This window comes from Lampetra planeri, chromosome 3 (assembly GCF_965212315.1).
Source record: "Lampetra planeri chromosome 3, kcLamPlan1.2.h2, whole genome shotgun sequence".
Taxonomy (NCBI): Eukaryota; Metazoa; Chordata; class Hyperoartia; order Petromyzontiformes; family Petromyzontidae; genus Lampetra; species Lampetra planeri.
Window position 1 is genome coordinate 26,938,570 of NC_136109.1, and position 23,916 is coordinate 26,962,485.

The 23,916-nt window shown below is 44.9% G+C and overlaps 1 protein-coding gene across 2 annotated transcripts in view; it reads left to right on the forward strand.

The window, feature by feature from the left end:
* The window catches only part of LRRC49 (leucine rich repeat containing 49), a 67,384-nt gene extending 46,395 nt beyond the window's left edge, over window positions 1-20,989 (forward strand). For both annotated transcript variants that reach the window (XM_078592520.1, XM_078592521.1), the window contains exons 14-18: window positions 6,324-6,564; window positions 7,290-7,475; window positions 12,362-12,459; window positions 17,779-17,959; window positions 18,671-20,989. In XM_078592520.1, the coding sequence (XP_078448646.1) occupies window positions 6,324-6,564; window positions 7,290-7,475; window positions 12,362-12,459; window positions 17,779-17,959; window positions 18,671-18,871 (907 nt within the window). In that variant the 3' untranslated portion in view covers window positions 18,872-20,989. The remainder of the gene's footprint in view (window positions 1-6,323; window positions 6,565-7,289; window positions 7,476-12,361; window positions 12,460-17,778; window positions 17,960-18,670) is intronic.
* Window positions 20,990-23,916: the final 2,927 nt, after the last annotated feature.

Genomic DNA, 23,916 nt, shown 5'->3' on the forward strand with positions numbered 1-23,916 from the left:
AGTTACTGGAGTAATGTCATCATCGAGGTCATGAATACTCAGCAATGAGTAAAACGACTCAAATTATTACATGGTGGTGGATGTTTCACACTATATTAAATTGTGTTCTGTTCAAAATATGTAAAATTTCAGGACATTGCCTCTTAAACTTTGTGGCAGCTGGACATGCATTATTTGTCACGTGGTTTGAAGTCTACGCTCCCTTGAGTGACAGCCAAGTTCATTCTTAATACACTACATATTTACAGCATTCTCTTCTTCGCGAAGCACTTTATTGTTTTTGGTACTGTGAATGCAATTCGAACGAGCAAAAATTCCGATCGCCGCTTCGAGGATGCGACCTTATTTGTCTCTGTGAATGCTCATCAAGTGAGGCACTTTGAGCATGCTGGAGGGAATTCTTGGCACACAGCGGGGACCAAATGCCAGAATGGTACGATTCGCCCCCTGTCTGCCCTGAGCACTGCCAAATCTCTGCCTCTCTCAGCTTGTGATTCATGCACTCCCCGAAATAATGTCACACAACGCCTGCACCCAGTCTTTGAGAATGCTCTCTCGCATTGCTCTGCTGGCTCGGGTGAGGCAATGAAGAAGAGCTTGAGTTGCCCGTTCATTCCGTGCCCGTTCATTCCATGGCACCGTCTCGCTGCCACCTCACGTTTTGTGCCCATCGAGGCTGCAACACGACACCGATGGTGTCAGTAGTGTTGACAAATCGGCCTTAATGGTGGAGACCTCTTGTGTCCCCGGAGCTGCTGGGAGAACTCATAACGCGGTTAAAACCGGACCAGTTTAAGGCAATGTCCTGCATCCATTGATTTTCCTGTCAATTACAGCTCCCTACAGTGTTCTATAAGAACACATTGAGCACCAGATTGGCTATTTATATTTGGTTTCATTTATATTGACTATAATACCGCAGAGCTAAAATAACCCATCAAAATTAGCTTGCTGTGTTCCTGAAAAAGAAAGTACCGTTTACCATGGTGTCATGTTGGGATCAATGCAAATATTTTTGCATTGAGTTATCACATTAAATTTGCTTAAATCTAATATTGGTTAAAAATGTAAGTGTCCTTTAAGGTGGCACTGATCTCTACGTGTTTCTTTAAAACATTAATCACTTCCATTGCCATTGATGAATATCAAGATGTCATAATGGTCGAAACCATTGATGCTACCACACCTTTCCAACACCTACCCTCTGCCAGTTACACAGCTGGTGCCATTGATGCTCACTGAGAACGATTTTGAACGGTGTTCTTTGTCGGGACTTGCACATGCATCGACCAGGATGAGTACGCTGGAGATATGGACCTGCTTACTCAGTGGACATGGATTTGAATTCTGCAAGTAACAGCACTTAATTTTCACCAGGCATGCTTTCCAGATGGCACAATAATGATTTGTCTTGGTTCTCCTTAGTCGCTTGTTGTGGGCTGCAGTTCATCTGGTAGCCGGGCAACATTTGGCAGCTGTGATTTACAACTTGCAAAGTTCGTACATGGTGGTGTGAGCTGTTTGGGGGTACAGGGCAGCAGTGCTGGCCTGCACATATAGATATTGCATACGCAACTGTGCAAAATAATTAAAAACGTGTGTTGCAAATTCTACAGCGATGGTAGAGTGTGGTTTTGTTCAAGTTGGAATGTGAATTCCAGGTTGGTGTAAGTTGTTGTGATTTATCACGACCGTCCAGTTTCCATCTTCCTTCAAAAGATGGCCCCCTATATATACTTCCAGCTCTCTTGCCTTGTTTACAGTTGTCATCTGTGGACCCAGAGGCACCGGAGCACGTGTGTTTGTAAATTGAAAACGCATTCGAAGGATAATACTGTAGGCCAGAGCAAGATGGCTTTTTTAGAGTGCAAAGCATGAAGTGTCTGGCTTTGCATTGCCAGGAGCCTTTAGCTACACTTTGCCATTCATGGGTAGTGGAGTACATCCAAGGTTTGAACAATGGTGTGGAAAGTTTACAGCAGTTAGCATCATAACTTTTTTTTGCCATTGGTACGTGCTGTATTTGAACGCTGGCATAATGCAGAGACTCTTAACACACCCTGCTATTTAAAGTCCCATTAGAAGTTGGCTGCGTGGTAAATGCAGCATTTTCACTCGAGCCTTTTGGAGCCTTGCTTGATTTAGGAGCAGTGGAAACATTAATGTTCAGAAAGCTTTCAAATGCAGCCAGCAGCCGAAATCGTGAGGAAGAGAAATAAAGGAAGATGGATAGCTGAATGATGGTGTTCGAGTACAAAAAGCCGACATATTTTACAGCTTGGGAATACAGCATCCAGGGTGAAGGACAGGAGGCTGGTTTGTTCTCTTGGAGCAGGGTAAAGAGATGCCACCCCTTGGTTGTGCATTGAGAGAGACCCCCGTTCAATCACGGGGAATGCACTTAGACTGTAAAATTTCCCAGTTGTTGGGCAACATACAAAAAACAATCCTCAATACCAAAGTCCCCGAATTGTAGGTGCTCACTAATGCTCTCCCATTCGCCTTCGTCAGGATGCTTGAAGGTGAGATATATATATATGCAATTTTAAAACCTGTAATATTTCAACTCTAAAGAAGGGTCATTGCAAAAAAGAAAATGTTAGCGTAGTTTTTAAGATTTTATTTTCAGTAAAAAAAATCTGACATGCATTGTTGATGCAGGTGTCATAGACATATGGGTCCTGTTTTTGGTTGCAAAAATATGTATGTCATGGTATTTTTAATATATGACTTAGCAAGACATTTACTGATCTTATTTGCATATTCCAGCGAGGGGCCATAGTATTTTAACACTTTAACACGTTTTGTGGCACGTAACATACACGACTGCAGACATACTGCATGTCTGCCTAGCTGCATTTTTGTCATGATTAGATGCGTTGTTTGGCGTGTCGTCTTCAGGGTGGCTGTCTCTCCATTGGGGGGAGTATTCAGCTGCTCATACGGACCGAAAACTAAACTGTTGGTGTGATTGGTGGTACTTTCCATTTAGAATAATACCACCTTGACTCAAATAAATTATGGAATATTCCATTATTTTTTGCCATATATATAATTACCTTTTGAGAAATGCGATTTATTAAATTCATGGTTGACATTAATATTACTTTCTTAAATTCCGCAAAGTCAGTTATGGATAGGTTTTGCTGTCCTACGTTCACCCTGTGACTTTCAGAAGCTCAGCCATTAGCTCGCTTATCAGTAGTTTAAGGCTTTTACACAGCTCTATTAACGATTCAGCTCCAGGACAGTAAATACCTGTTCAGTTATTTCCTAAAGCAATGAATCTTATGCACAATGCTCAGCAAAGTGGCCTTAATGCACCACTTAATGTCATTCCTTGAAGCCACCCAGATGCCCCAAGGACAGGGCCATATCAGTTCTGCTCAAATGGCCACTCTGTCGTTCTAATTCGGACTTAGCCAGCAGCAGCAGCAGCATCAGACCAGACACACCAGCCACACCAGCCACACCAGACACACCAGACACACCAGCCACACCAGACACACCAGCCACACCAGACACACCAGCCACACCAGACACACCAGCCACACCAGCCACACCAGACACACCAGCCACACCAGACACACCAGCCACACCAGACACATCAGCCACACCAGCCACACCAGACACACCAGCCACACCAGACACACCAGACACACCAGCCACACCAGACACACCAGACACACCAGCCACACCAGACACACCAGCCACACCAGACACACCAGACACACCAGCCACACCAGACACACCAGACACACCAGCCACACCAGACACACCAGCCACACCAGACACACCAGACACACCAGACACACCAGACACACCAGCCACACCAGACACACCAGCCACACCAGACACACCAGCCACACCAGCCACACCAGCCACACCAGCCACACCAGCCACACCAGACACACCAGCCACACCAGACACACCAGACACACCAGCCACACCAGACACACCAGACACACCAGCCACACCAGACACACCAGACACACCAGCCACACCAGACACACCAGACACACCAGCCACACCAGACACACCAAGCCACACCAGACACACCAGACACACCAGACACACCAGCCACACCAGACACACCAGACACACCAGCCACACCAGACACACCAGCCACACCAGCCACACCAGACACACCAGACACACCAGACACACCAGCCACACCAGCCACACCAGACACACCAGACACACCAGACACACCAGCCACACCAGACACACCAGCCACACCAGACACACCAGACACACCAGCCACACCAGCCACACCAAGCCACACCAGACACACCAGACACACCAGACACACCAGACACACCAGCCACACCAGCCACACCAGACACACCAGACACACCAGCCACACCAGACACACCAGCCACACCAGACACACCAGACACACCAGACACACCAGCCACACCAGACACACCAGCCACACCAGCCACACCAGCCACACCAGACACACCAGCCACACCAGACACACCAGACACACCAGCCACACCAGCCACACCAGACACACCAGCCACACCAGCCACACCAGACACACCAGCCACACCAGACACACCAGACACACCAGACACACCAAGCCATCAAAGGGGATGGTGGGGGGTGAGTATCCGTTTTGAGTTCAGATTTGGCACCGCAAAGGTAATTTCCACTTTGTGATTAAAACATACTTTTGATGATGACAATGCTACTTAGACATGTCTCTGACCATCGCTTTGAAACGTTCGGCCTTTTTTGTTTCAAAGACGTGGATTAAAAGCTTAAGCGTTTAGGTAGCGCTTGATATGGTCTTTAGTATCACACCTTGTCAGGGTGATCAGAGACTGCGGGGTCCAGGAGGGGCGTGTGGACTCTGCCACTTGTTTTAATGTTTTAATTCAGGGTAATTCAAGTTGTGTCGGAATCCCATGCCAATTGGCCAGCTGCATGTAACTACCCACACGTGTCAAGCACGTTGAACAAAAAAAAACAACAGCGGATGCTGGGTTTCACCTGGACTGGACTTGTTTTCAACTCTTGCTCGAGTGCATCACTTTGGAGTTTCACAGCAGAGAAATGAGTGGTGATCATATGAAGGTCATTTTATCAAGCCACCTAAGTGCCATTTAACATGCTCCTTAGAATCACAACTATTTTAGAGATTGTAATGAGCTGTTCATGATGAGAAATACTGTTGAAGCATAAATGTCTGAATCACTGATTTGAAAGATTGTGGAATACTGGTTGACTTGATTCTTTAGTAGATCTTAAGAACAATGGCACTACTGTACCTTTAAATACCTGTTATGCAGTATTGTGGAGTATTCCGGATAACAAATTAAGAGACTTTCACTTATCTCTCTACATTCAAGTAAACTGTTCTTTAGTCCTAGATTTGAAGCTTTCGTGAATGCAAGGATTCATACTCTTAGGTTTTTTCGGTAAAGTCACGTAGGTAAAACATCAAAATTAATGAAAATAAAATAAAATAAAAATAAAAATCACGACGTTTCGGAGGCAACACACGTCTCCGTCATCAGGTGGGACCGTCACAGCCGAATTAGCTGCATCAAGTGAGGCAATGATTCAAGAAGTAATCCCTTATAAGCAAGTTGAAGGGGGGGAGGAGAGGGGGGGGGGGAGCTCATCAGATTGGCTACCACATTCTGATGAGCTCCCCCCCCCCTCTCCTCCCCCCCTTCAACTTGCTTATAAGGGATTACTTCTTGAATCATTGCCTCACTTGATGCAGCTAATTCGGCTGTGACGGTCCCACCTGATGACGGAGACTTGTGTTGCCTCCGAAACGTCGTGATTTTTATTTTATTTTATTTTCATTAATTTTGATGTTTTACATACGTGACTTTACCGAAAAAACCTAAGAATATTTTATTTCTATTATTTATTCTAGTATTTTCATTATTTATTATTTATTTTTACCTATGTGACTTTACCGAAAAAACCTAAGAGTATGTTCTTTAGTCCATCAGCCATACAAAATGTGCCAATATTATATAGCAGCATTTGTCTAAGCAAGCACATTTTTGGACCAGTTTCCACCTTTTGAGTCACGTCAGCAAAGACGGGCTTGATTCAACAACAAGAATCTGATTACTCGAACCGGGGGAGCTGTTTTTTTACTCAACAGCTCGGTCAGTTAATCTGCAACCAGACTGGGCACCTTTTTTTTAAAGTCTTTTTTTTTCACACAACCCAAATCAATTAATCGACAAATCATCCTCACTTAAAAAAAATAGATTCGGAACGGTGCTTCGAAGTTGTGTTGCAACGTGAGCGCGGGCAAGTCGCTGACCGGTTCTCCTCCCTTGATCTGGCAGACCTCTCCCCGCCGATGGGCTAGCAGACTCGCTGCGCCTCCTCTCGCTGACGGAGGAGCACCTGGCTGAGATGGAGGGTGACACACTGCGCCTGTTTGGCCGCGGGGCCCTGGAGGCGCTGGACCGGAGCTGGGGCGCGCAGGCGGCCGCCACCGTCACCGCCGTCTCCTTCTCCTACGTGGATTTCGACGAAGTGGCCGGCGTCTTGGGGAAGCTGCGCGCAAGGTTTCCTGGCACGGCGGTGAGCTCCGCTTTGAGGGTTATAAATCGACAACCTGCGGCTCAAGGACTTCTTGCCTGGCTATTTTTTGTTTGTTATTTAAAAAACTAAATTACAACGGGTTCGTGAAATGGTGAAAATGAAATGGGGTTGGTCCGGGACACGTCACTAGATGGGATGATGGCCTGTGGTCGGGACTGATTGTGGAGTGGCAGCCAAGTGAGGGAACACGTCTGACCATCCAAAGAGGAGATGGAGCAATGAAATGATCTCGTGTGTAATCATTATATTTTTGCATCACGAAACCCAGAGTTTTGATGGCAGCTTAGGAAGGGCCTCATCCAGCAGAGAATACATCATGGCCGATGGTGATGATTGTAAGTGCAATCGTGATGACGGCCATGACGAATATGGTAATGATGATGCTGGTGACCAATAGTTACTTACGAAAGGCAGTTATGTAAAAAAAAATCGGAGCAAGCTGCAACAGATTTGCATTTCATAATAAGCGATCAATGTGAAAAATTGCCATGCACGTACTGGAGAAGGCTGTCACGTGGCTCTGTGTCTACGTGGGTTGACGTGCACTCGCATATAACATTGACAACCTTATTTATTTATTTTTTATTGCATGTCCAGCGCTCTTAACTGTACACCAATCGCTTATAAAAAGCACTCGCTAAATAAAATGCGAACGATTATTTGTGACCGCGATCAACGCTTGCTTCTTTCCGCAACCTGCACAGCACCTCCAGTTCACCGAGACCAACCTGCAGAACCTGCAGCAGCTCAACGCTCTGGCCCAGCTGCGTCGCATCGAGCAGCTGACCGTGAACCCAGCTGGAAACTCGCTGACGGCTCTCTCGTTGTGGACGGCCTACGCCACCTTTCGCCTCCATCACCTCGGACTGCGACGTATCAACGGGCAGGAGGTGGGCAGCTGCGCTGTCGCGGCGGTCAGTGGCTGGGGGTAGGCGACGCGGGGAGGTGAGGTGTATGGGAACGACCTCGCCTTTTTAGGAATTGGAACGCTCTGTGATGGGTGCTCACACCACCTGTATGCCCCGTGGTGGTGCCTGCAAGGCTGCACATGCATGTGTAATTGACTCCGAAACACAACGTGTTTGTTGGGCCATTGGTGTTTGAAAACCCTTGACATGGATGTGTCACTAATAAGCACTTCTCCAAAATGTGCATTGTTTGGATGTCCGGGTGCTTTCTATGCCTTATATATTTTATTCGTGATTTTTGGATATCTAGAAAGTATGCCCCATATACCGCTGATGGAGGCTTGCTTGTATATTGGGAGCACTATTACTTTGTGTTTTTTTTACAGAAGTGGATGTTAAAGATCAATTGACAGCATTCACAAAAGTAGGCCATAGTCCATGAGAATTGAGTGTAATACTTAGACATACAGTGGAGAACCTAGACCTGTATAGTCCATTAGTCATATTGGAGTGTACATGGCATTGCATAAATCGTGGGTAATATTTGTCAAGCAAATGTATCAGATGAAGCTCACATGAGGCCAGCCTAACACGTTTTTACCATGTCAACACTTGGTACCGTGCAACTTTGTCACAAAAGCAAAAGTAGATCAATTCATTTGATGCCTTATCTGGATGAATGCTTTGTGTTTGAGCTACTACAGTGACATTTTAGCTGCTTGTTAAGAAACTAAGAAAAGCTTAAGCAGTATTTTGTGTACCGTGCGAGAAATATAAAAAAAACGTGCTAATCGTATAAGTGATTTTCTTTTTAGCACATGCATGCAGAAATAGTTTTAGAGAACATATATATCCTCACCAACTCACTGCAGTTTAACACGTAGGCTTTCGCGACCAATGTTATGACGTCACCCTGCTGCTGCTCTATATAAGAACGGGAGACACAGCAGAGCCTCACCATTCTGGCGAATTGCCCGATGATGCTGGATGCAATTACCAGCGAAACGTCGTACTCAAATTGTAAATGTTGTGGCTTCAACACACCGGTGGGCTAAAGCAGTGAACTATTTGTCTTTTGTCAACGTGACACATTTTTACTGATTGGCCGTGTCGGGTGGTGGAGGGTTACGACACATTTATAAATAACGCGATCTAAACTCACTGCATTTCACAATGTGGCATATCATCCATGTGCCATCTGTTTCCTTTTGGCGGTTTGGTCCAGACATTATTTGTGGTAATTCTAGATTTGCAGCTTTCGTGACTGCAAGGAATCATATTCTTAGGTTTTTTCGGTAAAGTCACGTAGGTAAAACATCAAAATTAATGAAAATAAAATAAAATAAAAAAAAATCACGACATTTCGGAGGCAACACAAGTCTCCGTCATCAGGTGGGACCGTCACAGCCGAATTAGCTGCTAATTCGGCTGTGACGGTTGTTTTATTTTATTTTATTTTCATTAATTTTGATGTTTTACCTACGTGACTTTACCGAAAAAACCTAAGAATATTATTTGTGGTAGTTCAGCAAAGAGGCTTTTCGAATTTTAAAATGTGACGCACCACAATACTCGGTCACACAACATTTGAACACCTCTATTAAGCCATATTTTTTGGTAGTTGCAATTCCTACGCTTCTCAAAATGCCTGCAACAATGTTAAGGTACAATTTTAAAGCACTTACGAAACAGCAGGAAAATTCACGAGCATTAAACTCCAGCTTCCTTTCACGCTATCTCAAGCTTGGTGGGTGAACAGGTGTCAGGAATGTGGAACCTAGAATTTGACCCTATTCCTGAAGGACCACTTGATGCTCGCTGCACGAGATTGCCTCTGCCGCCATGTCCACCTCGTATTGGCACTGCTCTGCTCTTTAGCATTACGTCAGCAGTTTGCACACATTTAGCATTGTAGCCAATGTGTAGTTTTATTGCATTTTCTCTAGGAATTACGTGTGTACAATTGGTAGTCTCCGATACATGCCATATGTCGAGTCATTAACTTGACTTGTGAAGGCAGTATTTATGGCCATCGAGTATAGTCATTGGTACAGATCAGATAAAAGCAAACTTGACCTTTTCCACTCCATGCACTGCTGGAAATACGATATGAGGAGACGTGAAGGTGACCCTGACCGTCCAACACTGCTGTTCTCCTCCAAAGCATACAAACGCGTGCACACACACACACACCTGCTCTCAATGTCCCTTGTGCGTGCATACCTTTCAACACGCGCCCAGTATTTGTTATAGTTATAATTAGGTGTGTCGGGTTTGAGATTTTTCCTTTCGTTCTTATTTTCACCCAAGCGATGAGCACAAAAACACGTACTTTTTTTAAAAATCTATCCATTACATTTATATGCTTGTGTAGTCTTTATTAATGAAGCTAATTGTTCGCTCGTAACAGTGAGAATGTATTTTGAAGGCCTCCTCTGAGAGCTACACAAATGTGCGTTGAAATCTTTGCATTTCTTTTTACGGCTGTAAGATATTTTGTGGTAATGCAGTAAGTGACTTGCTTTTGAATTATTTATGCAATTTTTTTTAATCAAACATCCTTTCAAAGTGAAATATATCACATTGGTGTCTCGTTTGTGCATTGTTACACCCTACTTTTACCACGTTAAATTGCTGACACACGTCATTTAAGGATGAAGACGATCGGGCGAGGCACACTCGGCCTCGTAATCTCTCAACACTCGTTGTGTACATGCACTTACCGCTACAAGGTGCTGAAGTGTTGGCTCCAATGTGCATTTACGCCTCCTTCCTGGCCTCTAATGAGAGTAAAAGTGTGTGGCACGCTGGCCTAAAAATACAAGTTGAGCTGAGCCATGTACACAGCCGTGCGGTCTTTTTTTCTTTCTTTTTGGGCGTCTCCTTGGCCCGAGACTTGCAAATTCCACAAGCTGACACAGTGTTCACTGCCTTTTGGCCCCGTTTTGTCTGTACACCCATCACCTATTGTGAGTACACTAAAGCTTTTGCCGCGGGCGTTAAGGGAGAGTGGGGCCACACTTCGGTGTTAATGTACCCACGGAATCGACACAGGCAGCCTTGTCTGGCAGGCTCACCTGATAAGGCCGAAACAGCCTGCAGTCCTATAAGCGACGTCTAAATACAGAACTCGCAGTGTGCCACTCCCAGGGGAATTCCAACAGTTTAGCCAATTTTCTTCCAATTAAAAGGTAAAGCTGAACCGCTTTTTATGCTTAAGGTCAACTTTTGAATACGCAGAATTATTTCTAAAGGTCAGAAATGTTATGCTAGGAATTTGGGGCTGTTGTGTTTTTTTTTGTTTTGTTCATATCTGACGTCCTCCTCCTTGCTCAAACACCTCCGTGTCAAAGGGGGAAAGGCTCCCTAAGCTCAAACACAAGCTTTGTTGAATCAATTTTTCTGCTTAACAGTTTGACAAAGAGGAATGTGCAATTGCTTAGACTGGTCTACGGGGCACATAGACTTTGTTGTTTAAATGGGGAGGGGGGGAGGTGGAATTAAGGGTTGTAGTATCGTTTTTAATGCTCGTGTGTAAATGGAGAACCTAGATATTGGCTTAATTGGACTCTCTTTTACACTGTGTCGTTTCGTACATGCACAATTAACTGAATTAATTCATACGCACATTTTATCTCTGTTAATATATATATTGGAAAAAGGCATTAATGCACTGTTAGCGCGTACGGAATTGGCAATTGATTGGTTGTTGGTAGTAGTCCTAAATGATATATGTAATGGAGATCAATAGTTATTATTGTTATACATTCTTTCATCAGTGCCTGCAATAACAGCACAAATGATGATGAACATAGACTAACCACTGGCCCTGTTGTATTTATCATTCCTGAACCATTGGACTTGGTACAAGCAAAACCTGCGAACAATTTTGCAGCCCCTTACAGCAGTGAATTAATCTTAACAGTGTTTCAAGTTGATGCAACAGTTTATCTTACGGTTGGGTGTTAAATCAATGATCCCTTCTCATTATGTGGGTCCCAGCAAGCATCGGGTTACCCTAATTTGTTAACTCGTTGAAAGGACATGTGCAATCTGCTTGGGCCTTCCCTACTCACGAGGCAGCCGAGTTGCAGGACTCCGCTCAATGAGGCCGTGTTCTTTGGCTGCTTCCAAAGTAAACACCAATAAGACCTACGCAACCACGGAGGGGGGAATACTGCTCTTGACATTGCGGTGCTTTCAAAGCCATCCCTGGGAATTGCAATCCTACAGCATTGCAACACTTGCAGAGGGCAATTTTATTTTGTGCTCGAATTTGCTCACAGGATAGCGGCTCAATTATTTTTGGTCAAGTAAATAAGGTCCGGTCGGTCTCTAGCGCGTTTTTCGATGAGGTGTTGAAGATGGCAAGTGTTAATTTAGAAACGGCAATCAATCTGTCTGGATAGGCTTTGGAATCCTAATATTAACCTCCGTCTCTTGCTTAATATCGATTAACACGTCTATTGGCAGATATGTGGCGTTAACATCTCAGGTTTATTTTTCAGTCGCGTCGATACGTAGATAATATCTGCCTTTTTTTGCATTTGGCAAGGTGGGAGGTAATGCCATGTGATGCATCATTTAACCTAAGGTTACCAAACACTTGGCATTGCCACTGACAATAACACTTGATACCCTGCATGACGGCCAACTGAGCATCTTGGCTACCACCTCTTCACTGGAGCCTGACGGGTAGTCAGTGTGTGTGTGTGTCCTCACAGAATGTCCTGGAAGCCCAAAAATCCCCCCCCAGAATTGTGCAACCCTACAGCTTAACGATGTCGTGACAAGCGCTGGAATTTACGGAGACTTGGCCGATCAAACATGACAATTCTTTTAATACGTGCGATTATTTTGTCTGGCAGATATCGGCGACAGATGTCACAGCTGCAGAGGCGATGTTCGGTTCCCTCGCCCGATTGACTGCCCCGCGGGCATCGACCTCGGCGCTCGGGGATGGCAGGTACGCTCGCGTGCAAGCGCCTGCGAGCGCGTGCGTGCGTGCGTGGGTTTTGCATTGGAGTAATTAAATCCCTGGTCCGCATCGTCGCAGGTCACGGCATCTCAAGGTACGTAACAGAAGTGCAACATGCGCATTTTTGGTACATCCTGTGTCCCATTGACCCTTGAGGGGTGAGTGTTTGTGAGAGCGAGGGTGTGGCCCTGGGTGTGGGGGTTGGCATTTCCATTGCCATATTACATTTGTCATCAATTTTCCGTTCCCATGCATTTTATTCGGGGCTAGATTGCCACAGTACGCACGAAGCAACTACTTCATTATCGAAGAACAGTGCGTGGCGACTTTTTGACCATGTTTATTTCAAAACACCGTTCACTTACAAGTTCACACGTAACACCGAAGTTGCGGCTATTTTGTGAATAATTAAAAACTTTAATTTACAGCCGTTTTTCCATCCACTGCTGCATGAAGGCTTTCCCATGCCATGTCGGTTATGGTGATTTATTTTACCGTACTTCAACAACGCTGGTCAGTGTTGGTGGGGGGCGGGGGTGGAATTACCACTTTGTTGGCCCTGTTTGGGATTGAACTCAGGTTTCTGGGTTCACTGCGCAGTGCCACCCCCCATAAGTTAACACGTGCACGAATTTCCACGTAGGATTTTTAATTCGAAGAGAAGCCTACTTCGAAGTGACTCGTAGCATTTACACACAAGGGCAGAACACAGTCCGCCCATAAAAAAAATGAATCCATGAACATGCACAGAAACATACGTGAACATACGCACACACTCGCACGCACGCACGCATGGCGGCTCACACGCACCCCAAGAGATTTGTGGCCAAAGTGAACAACGCCCACACCACTCCGTGCTTCGTCTTAAGGCCTGTATAGGAACAGGATATGGGAATATTGCAAAAACACAAACGGCTTGTCAATGTGCCCGTTACAAACCTGGGCTCGGGAAACCACCGGGGATGGAGATTATTGGGCAGCGGTTGTGGGAGATATCCTTTTTTACAGGAAAAAGGTAGTCGTGACATTTTAATGCAAGCCAGAACTGTCACGCGTGTTTGTCGTGCTGTAGTTTGTCACTGTCCTGGTGTGTGGGTGTTATTGCGTCAATGTTGGCTGGTGGAGTAATAGTGTGGGATGCTTGCGGCCTGCTTATACAGTGACTGGCTGGAGCTACTGCATAGTTCCCCGCCTTATCTGCTCCTCTTAAAGGCTGAAGCAATGTGCTGCATTGCGGTCTCATTTTATTTTATTTTTCTCATCCTGCTTCCACAAGTTCCTTTTAACAGACGTTTTAAAATAAATGTCATGGATGGAGACGAATATCTTAAGACGTGTACACAATCTGTGTGTTCTCAAGAATAAATATTTACTTGAAGACGTTCGTACCTAAACAACAACAACAACAAAAACAGTACACATGCCTGCAGAAATGTCAACAGAGGGGGGGGGGGAAACAAGATAAGGCAGCAGCAGGCCAGCTCAGTGTCAGAGGGTAATGCTTCTCGGAGTGAACACTTGCGTAAGCCTCCTCGCCATCGTAAATAAATGTCCATCTTGGGAAAGATATTCCGGGCACAACAACAAAGGCACTCTAGAAACGACCGGCTCTCACGGGGGTGCAGATGGTCCCCACTGCTGCAGCTGCTGAAGCTTCCAACTATTTTCAAAAAAACCCATCCCAACTCGGGAGCTTCCCATGTGCCCCTCGTGTGCCTTCACGCTTCCCTTTAGGAAGAGCAGCAGGTGCTTGAAGTCACTGGTGTCTAACGCGAGTGCTTTCCAACGCTCTCAGCTGTGAGAGATCTTAAGGATTCGCCTGTAGTGTCACCATCGGGGAGAGTATGGAACAAGCGCTGAGTGAATCTTTATTTGGATATTTGATGAAAAATCGGGAGCGCCACTTTACCCGCGCGGCAAGTCCCGGCGGGAGTAAGATGGTAATTCTGATTTCTCAGATAATCATTCAAAAAAGTTTTGCTTAGAATATTTGTGCCAAGGCATACAACTGCAGTGATTAATTATGTTCACGTTATCTTATATTCTTGCATATGGCAATATGTTCAGGAGATAAATGCCAATGTCAAGGTCTGCTTGCCACAATAAAGCTGCAGGAAACAGTTGGTGTCGTTTTGCTATTTCTCCGTTGAAGGAGTGCAGGCAATAGTTATTTACGATGTGATCCATAGCTTGGATTGCATGCCTTTTATTAAAATTCCCATTCACGGAGGCCTGCACATCGGCCTGTTGATGGCTACACTAGTGTCTTCGAGGAATGTCAAAGGCGGGGAGGTGCGATGTTTGAGTATATGTTAATAACATAATCATGTTGGTTACATCACTTGCCGTTTGATTTGTAATTCTGGTGCAGCAGTTTGCATTCGAGTGCTGTTCTGAATTGGGTAGGAATGGTGATTTGAGAATGTCCCCTGAAAAAGATGGAGCGGGGAAACCCGTTAATGTGCAGGTGCTAAGTGGATTACCACATCATAGGATCACAAGAGGGTGGTGGTGTCTTGGGGGAGGCCTTCATCCAGCAGTGGATTGCGCATGGCTGATGATGGATGGACATGGGGTTTATCTTGTCAAAGTTAAATGACTATTTTATGAAAACATCCACATGCTGAGGGAAATGTTACGTGTGATGTCACTTTGAGGTTGTGAAATAGCTAACATTTTTTCAGGTATACTTAACGTTTTTGAGATTTTGTCCAGAGCAGTGGGTGTTCTTTACGTATATGCATTTTTCCCTTTGACTTTAATTATTGTCTATCATTGTGGGCTTTAGGACTTTGTTGCAGGCCCAAAAATGACCCAACGGTGGCTTTACACGTATCTCTTTCAGTTTACCTAAGGTTTACAGCCTTGTCTTTGGAGAATGTAGGCAAGCGATGTGATCTGTGATAATGGAATATTTGCTTTGCATTCAGGACAACTTGTATGTGTAGCATTTAATCTCCACGTATTTGCTTTCGCCAATGAAGTTAACGCTGTCGGTAAATAGCAACTTTGTACGTGGTTGTGGTGTGAAGAATGATAATGTGTTTTTTAGCATGTGACAGCAGCCCACAACCCTGTGTGGGGGGGAAAAAAAAACCTTGCCCCGTCACTATGATGCTGCCACCCCTCTCGTGTGGTCAGTGAACTTCCCCGCAGATGGCCGGGGGAAACTCGGAAGACACGATGGGGGTAAAAAGTGGTAATGTGTAATGGTCTGTGGTGGGAACACAAGGCTTTTCTACCACAAACGCTGGGGCTTGGTTACTTCATTGAGTTTCAACATGCCATTTCTAAGTGGTAACAGGCCCTGCCCAAGATATCTATTTGAAGCAATGCAGCAGCCACTTTATCGAATAAGTTAACTCGTGTTACTTATTTGACGGTGCTTTAAAATGCTCTCTAACAGCTTTCGGAAAGAAAAAAACAGGCGAGTGCTCCAAACGCGTGGCCGAATGTAAGTGGCACAGTGTTGTTATCAAAGTTAAAGTTGTTCGCACTGGATGGTGATTCCAGCGGGTAAAGGGGTCTGAGCATGCTGTCAGTCAGAAGTGTACTCCAACCTCCAGTGGCATCAACAGCATAGTCATAGAAAGCTTCCAAGGTCCTAATAGCCGACCGTCAGCATTGATTATAGGGCTGATAAAAAAAACAAGTTAGAAACTGAAATCCAATGCTGCGGTACTCCCGTTTTGGCCACCTACACGAAGTCCTTGAAAAAAGGGCACACTTTAAATGTTTATCTGCACAAAATGCACTACGAATTCCACAACTCTTATCTGTAGTTGGATCCCCATGTGCTTAATGTGCTTAATGCACAATGCAGGAAGGAGAGCTTACCACCAAAACTTTGTAGAATGCAGGCAAATCTATTTTAGCTGAAGGTTCAATAACTTGATTTATCTCAAGAGCTAAGAAATATAATGGAATTTACATTTTTTACGGGAAATAAATAAAATGAAAGTTTTTTTGTGTGCATGCTAAATTGTAATCTAGATTTACAACAGGTTATAGAGGCCAAATTGTAAAAAAACTACGATCCACATACCATCTGCTTTAATTAAGTTAAACATTTGTTATTCGGAATTGTGGGTTCTGTGCCAGATATGTTTTAAGGAGGAAGATCAAAGTTTTTGTGGTTTTATTTAATTCATATTACAGTTAGAAGTTCTCACCAGTGGCCTTGCGTAATAAATGTGTGGCACACTACGCTCTGTTTGACCCTCATTTGCGCACACATTTTCACCATCTCACACTAAATCAAGCTAGACACTTAGCACTCCTCCATGGCGCCCCCAGCTGTGAGTGGTTAGGTTGGTGAAAGCGGCTGATTGGGAGGGAAGGGGGAGAAAGGCGGCCAATTGGCCCATGGCCATCGTACCATCACGATCTGGTTAATCTCAGAAGTTGAGCACTAGGCCTTGAATGGTAACGGGCCCCGGAGATCAAGAGGGATATACGGGAGGGCATTATAATTGCATAATATCTCCACGCTCTCGCCGTTAGGCCTGAGAAACACGAGGCAGCAATAATGCTGTGTTTTAAAGCATGCAAACCCAGCATCTATATATAATACGTCTACATAGAATGCAAACACAACAACTTTATATTTCAATATGATCAGGCCACATGATGATTTCCTGACAGCATTGCCCAAAGCGTGTTTTCTGCTGTTAAGTGGATGTTAAAGACAGTGGCCCCGATTTTTAAAAGTAGAATATTCTCATAGCCTAATTCACCCATTTAAAATGTGTTCATAAATGTAGCACATGTATTTACTACTAACTGTAGCTGCTTGGGTTTCCCCCACGAATAATGTGACCTCAATAAAGTCAGATTTTATAAAGGAGAGTCATATTTTGTCACGTGTGAATATTGTAACCTGGGTTAGTACGATGGCTTTCAGGTAAACATTATGAACGCTACATATACTTTCATGGAATGTTTTCAGCTGCTTCATGGGCTATTAATTGGTTATAAACGAATAACAGGATTTGTCGTACCGTATTTCCCAATCAAACGAGGCACGTGTCTGCGTCCTTGGAAATGCGCAACCTGGCAAATCGCCGTGCATTACACGCATCAGACGTGTCTCGTAGAATACAAAAAACGTCTCCATAGCCGATTTTATGACTTGCCAAGTAAAGCGTTGAGTGAATGGTTATACTGTGACATATATATATACGTGAAATATTCTGACCCCCATAAACCATCAGCAGTGTGGGAATTGTGATTTAGAACATGTGCTTTACTCGAATCGGCACGGATGAGAGTACTTGTACGAGTGCTCTCACTGCATCTCTCTGCTAGGAGAAAGCCGCTGGCGGCTGCTGCTGCTGCTGCTGCCGCCGCATGCACTGCCGAGAGCAAGGGCAAGAGGGCAAGTGGAGGAGCCGACGATGGGCGGGACCGTGGCCTGGCACCCGTGGATTCGGCCAGCCTCGCCGGCCTGCAGTTCTACTCCCAGGAGGCGTTGGGCAGGATGTGTCAGGTACAGCGATCGTCAGCCGAGAGTGGCGATCGGAAGGGTGCCGGGTTTCGCACGAGGAGTAACGGGCAAGAAAATTACGTTGCGGGGAGACGTGGGTAAAATGCAAGCGCGGAAGAAAACGTTTAAAATAATGATTTCGTAATATATGGGCGTCCAGTATCACTGAGAAATGCCTGAGACGATCTGATTTGTGCGTCTCTTGCATAATTGCCGCATGCACATTTTAGTACGGTTGCTACGTTTTGCCCGACTGGTTTATAAAGGACCTTGAAAAATGTTTCTGGCATGCCATGAAGTTGCTCACCTGTTTTCAATGTTTTTAAGATATAGGTTCCACCTGGAAAGTATTACGTAAACAGAAAGAGTGGAAAATCCACAAGCATGTGATCTTTAGTTCAGAGCATCTTATGATTAGCTATCATATTCCATTATCCAGATAGAGACAAGACAGCGCACACAAAAGTTGTGTAGCAACCATAAACGAAATAATTTGTTCTTCAGCAATGAAAGTGTTTTTATTTGAAATAGATCTGCTAGATGAATTAACCTTAGAAATGCTTTGTAGCCTGAGATCGCAGATATAAAAAACTTTTCCAGCAGGTGAAAAGTTTCTAGTACTGGCGACCAAATATCTCGATTTTTTTTCTTCTTGTTTTGTTCGTGATGGGTTAGGCCCCTTGTGAAAATGTCACGATGCGTGTCATATTTCAGGAGCAGGAGGAGAAGGGGCGCTTCTGCCAAGACTACGTGAAAGAGCTGGTGGACAGAGTGGTTCTGCAAGAGAAGAAACAGGAGGCGTTGCAAACAATTTGGCCCCAGTTCTTCCTTGAGATGGTCACGGATGCCGTTCTTGAGACACAAGATTCCGACACGTATGTGTCCAGGCGCATGAAGGAGCTGACTGAGGAGTGATGCCGGAGATGAAACCAAAGGCTGCACATATGATCCCAGCTGCTGTAAAACAAAACAAAATCAACAAAGAAATGCTCTCATGCACACATGTGGCCATGTGGTTCTCAGACTTTTGCGGCGAGGAAGTGACTGAATTAATTGTGCACTCGCAGAAGAGACGGCATGGACACACTCCAGGACAAGACAGTATTTTCCTTCAAGATACTGCTTCATACTTACACCATTATTGGCAGTGCTTAATCAAAATAATGTATCAGGTTAGATGGCCACCCTTCCCTCTGTTATTCTTTCATAATGAAAAACAAACAATGGTACTTGTATCCTCAATTAAAGAACGTGGGTTTTATTCAAAAGTATTCACAGAATGGAGTCCAATAGCTCTGCTCATTTTCACTTCACCGTTTACTGTGTAGACACAATGACTGGAATTGCCCGTGCTGTAGCTAAACAACTTCTATGTATTGCCTATCACTGTTTCTATTTAATTGGCTCGGCGTAGGCAATTCCACAGTCGTGGCAACATTGAATATACTTGCGTCTCTGTAAACACCTTATACATCTCGATGGATGTATTCAATCAGTTGAATACATCAAAGATCTGTTCAAGGAAAAACATGGTGAAACATTTCAATTTCACTGGTCGCTTATTTCGTCTTTATAGATATTAAAAAAAAAACCTGTAACTGTAATATCGCAGAAAAAATGCAATGGCCACATATTGAGCTCTGTCTCAGTATACTTACCTTGGTATCCAAGAAAATTATTCTTGTCCTGATTTGGGAGATCATTTACATTTTCCACAAGCCTCGTTGCACGGAAGCCGCAGGAGGCCAGCCCCCCCCCCACCACCACATCGTACCGGTGTGCTGCGTGCCTGCCATTAGCTTGTTAAGCATCTCATACATGTATCTAACTCAAATGTGGTAAATCCATTGCCTTCCGCTTAAACGTATGTATGCACTGCTGAAACGGCTAATGTGCAATATTGCCAACAGCTGCAACCGGAGCATTATCAATGTGTTTAAAACTGTGTAATTGGTTGGTGGCAGTTGCGTGTACGTGTGTGTATTTACTTCATAGGTTCAACATGGTAACATATACGGCACATTTGAACAAGTGTATACTCTTGCAGTATATACATAATATTAACATATACTGTATGTCATTGCACTAATCCTAATGCATGAATAGATGTAAGCAGAGAGCTAAATCAAAGTGGTGTTCACCTTTTTTTGAAGGGAAGTGCTTTAAGTTATCACAGCCATCGTGGCCACACATTTCAGGAAGCACGCGGTGGAAACTGAAGTTTGATGAAGTGATACGTCTCTCCAAGCATGAGGGAAACTCACTAAATATAGCCAACCACACATCTGCTGCTATTGTGACAAGTGCCATGCAGCAAGGATGGTTTTAGCACTTGTGTGAGTAATGGACCGAGATGTCAAAACCATGGACCCACCACATCCTTAGTGAACGCATAAATCTCTCAACGTCGCTGGCACAGTTGCTGAACGGCGAATGGCGAGCGTTAACGTGCGGTGGCGCACACACTCGCCTGCAATTCTCGTGACTTGAAGGTGGGAAAAGGTTGGACGGGATAGTTGTGGCCTGCTCGGTGATTCGGTGCTGCTGGTACACAAAGTGCGTTTCTGATTTATCTGCGTGACGTTTGACGTGATCGTCCCACGTGGGCTTTCTGTGGTTCTTGCTCCGGCTGTTCCGGTTGCCTTCCACGATAAAAAAAATGTTCTCATTGGCCAAAGGATTCAAATGCGAGATCCTTCATGAAATGAGTTGTTACTGAAGGCTTTTGTTTGGGTAAATTAATGTTTTTTCCATTTCATTGGGGCCTACGCTTTGTTATGAATAAAAGCAACGACATGTTTTGTCTTCCTGGTATATTTAAAAGCAAAGCAATTCGCTGCTCGGTGCACAGTCTTATATACATATTTATTTTCTCTTGTGAGAAATCGCGCATGAATTCGCTTAATTTTTTTTTACTGAAGTATGTCAGCCCTGATGTGAATGGTGATTGCAAGTGTATTTATTTTATTGCACGTGTGATTTGCGCAAGCCTTGAAGTTATATCAAACTAAATAAAGGACGTGTGTTTGAGAATCTCTTGATTTTGCGACAACATTGTACGTTGATTGTCAGTAGACATTGATGCCAGCAAACAAAACAGCCAACAAGCACAAGGGCTTTTAATATATACCCCCACCCCCACCCCCCCAAAAATAATCAGTGGCAGAAAAATAAATACAGTTAAAAAAATGTCTTGCCATACTGTATGACGACCGCAAAGTATGCCAGCGATTCAACCAAGGCATCCTCGTGCGTGTCAGGGCAGGGGAAAGCTTCACTGGCTGCTGGAGGGGAATTCGATTTACCTGTGGACTTGACCCAAGAGAGGTGCCCCCACGTGGTCTCGGTGTACACAGGTCGGGGTTTTTTGTTGTTGCGAAGATCGAGTATCAAGATCGCCCCGGCGCTCGCCTAATTCTTGTTACAAGCAACAACAGCAATGAAAAAAAACAAAGCACGTTTTGTAGTCCTCTGTAAAAAAAAAAGCGGATTTAAATTGCTGTCATTTACTTTGCTGAAAAACAACCGCGAGGAACGAACGTTAATCCCCGCTTTATGCAAAAGGATTGTGCGAGGAAAAAGCGGAGGAACGTGCGCACGTGCTTTGGCTGTGAACGCATTCTAGGGCAAAAGGGAGTTTGAATGTGTGTCATGCACATTTGCGCTAATTGTCCGTAATTCAGTCCAGTTGTTTTCCTAACGTCTACAAAGGCAACAACGTGACAGGCTAATCGCTAGCCAGAAACACAGTGGCACAATAATGCCCCATCTGTTCTTTCGCATGCATCACTTATGGGTTACAGTACAATATGATCCGATTATTTTAGGAGCACAGCATCCATCATGACTTGGATTTGCATGCGTTTCTTCGGTATGCTGCGTGATGCAGTGAGACAGTGCGACAATCCGGTGGGTTTGCTCCGTCTGGAAATGCCTCTGGGCGAAGGTCTTGTTGAATGCGCTGTCGTAAGTAATATCTCCAGAGTGACATGGGACACAGTAACAACGGGGGTGGGTTATCAGGCAGGTGAACCAAACAACCCCCTTCATCGTTCAGCTGGCTAATAGCACCGTGGTTCGTAAGTTAGAGTACGCGGCTCGATTCGCCACTCAGATTTGCGTGGGTGTGGGGGGGCTGCTGTGCGGGTTCCAAATTCCATTGTTGGGTATAAACAAGCTGCGAGCTTATACTGGATCTGGTTTCAGGTAATTGTCCACAACCACTCTTATGTGTAACCAGGGCCGTAATTATAGAGGAATATGGATTCCAATCGATGCAAGTTAATGGTGTTGCACTTCCTTGAACAATGCTGGAACCTGATAATATACGACCACTCCGATTAGCCGTTCGAGAAAATTAGGAATGTTGGCAAGTTTCGAGAGTTCATTTCCTCCATGTGGTATTGCACCAAGATCAATGGCTCACAATTTAGTGCAAACAAACAACTTTTCAGATCTCCAATGACCGAAACGCCTCCCCTCCACGGATGAACGTCACCGGCTTTGTTAGCCATCAAAATATGCCCGCCTGCTCAACCCCCCCCCCCTCAAAGAGCGAAATGGGCTCTCTAGTCAATCATTAAAACCTCTCGAGTCTAGAGTGAGATTGATTGTTCCTCCTCCTTTCTTCTCTCGCTAATGGGATTCATCATCCGGAAACGTAATGCAACGTTGAGCTGTTAGTGGCCAAAATCACCTCCGAAGAAATGCACCTGCAGTTTAAACGACCCGTCCACGTAGTCAACAGGTGGTTGCCACTCGTTCCAGAATTCAGAATGCGTTCGTATTTATCAAATATAAAGACTGGTAAATGAAATCCAGACTTACCAAAAAATAACCTGCAAATTATTGCAAGGCTTTGTTTTCTTCTTTTGCCCAGCTTGGGTTTAACAGTCGTGTTCTCCTAACCGTTGAGCAGATTCTAGAGATAATTTGCGAGCTTCAAAAGAAATGCTTAAGGCTCTAAAATCCTCAGTATGAGCCCTTCCCCTCGATAATAATGAAACATTCATTGAGGGGGCAGAGAGGTGGAGGGGGGGGGGCAGAGAGAGGGGGGGCAGAGGGAGGGGGGCATACATTCCCTGGGGAAGTGGAGTTGTGGGAGAGATGTAACCGTGGGTGACGCTACGTAACTCTCAACCCCCCAATGGGTCACTCATCCTAGGAGGCTTGGATGATCGTGGTGTGATAGTGATGGCGACGATGATGATGTGTCAGAGCTTGCTCGTGTTTGCACTGCCGCTTGCCCCAATCGTTCGCGGAGGTCGCTGTCAGTCAGCTGCGCTTATGTTATGCGAAAGAGAGGAGGGGGTAAACCAGATAAAGAAATGTCTACATCTCTCCGGAGACGCGTGCCTTCATCTGCTGAGCCTACCTGGAGAGAGAGAGCGATGATAGACAGGGAATAAGTGCTGCTATGAAAGTATGATAAGCACAACTTTAAGGGACAAAAAAATCCTACAAATTTAAACGCAGAAAATTATTACGAGAAGCCAACGCAACGTTTTCGTAAAAGCGGTGCTCTTAACAATCACATCCAAGTAGGAGACCGTCTTCTGAGCCTCGCTAATTCATGTATTAATTGGCCATGTGCTAATGCATGTTTCTGGGAGGTTTCGCTAGAATCAGTGGTTCTTACCTTTCACTGCAAGCTTTGCACCCCCTTTGGTTCTCAATCGGAAAAAAACTGTATAATGTTGTTAATACATACATAGGTTTGATGAAACAACGTAGTTGTACAAACGTGCCCGCGCTTAATTTATGTCTTCGATTATTTAGCTTAAAAACACAAATCTGTCCACGTCTCGCACGCTCAGAAAGGGCATCTCGCACCCCCCCCCCCCAGGGGGCGCAGGGTGCAGCCCCAGGCTCAGAAGAAGAACCACTGCGCTCGATGCAGAAGGATGCGGCAGGGGAATGGGATGGGGGGGGGGATGCACAGAGATGGGTGTGGGGGTCCT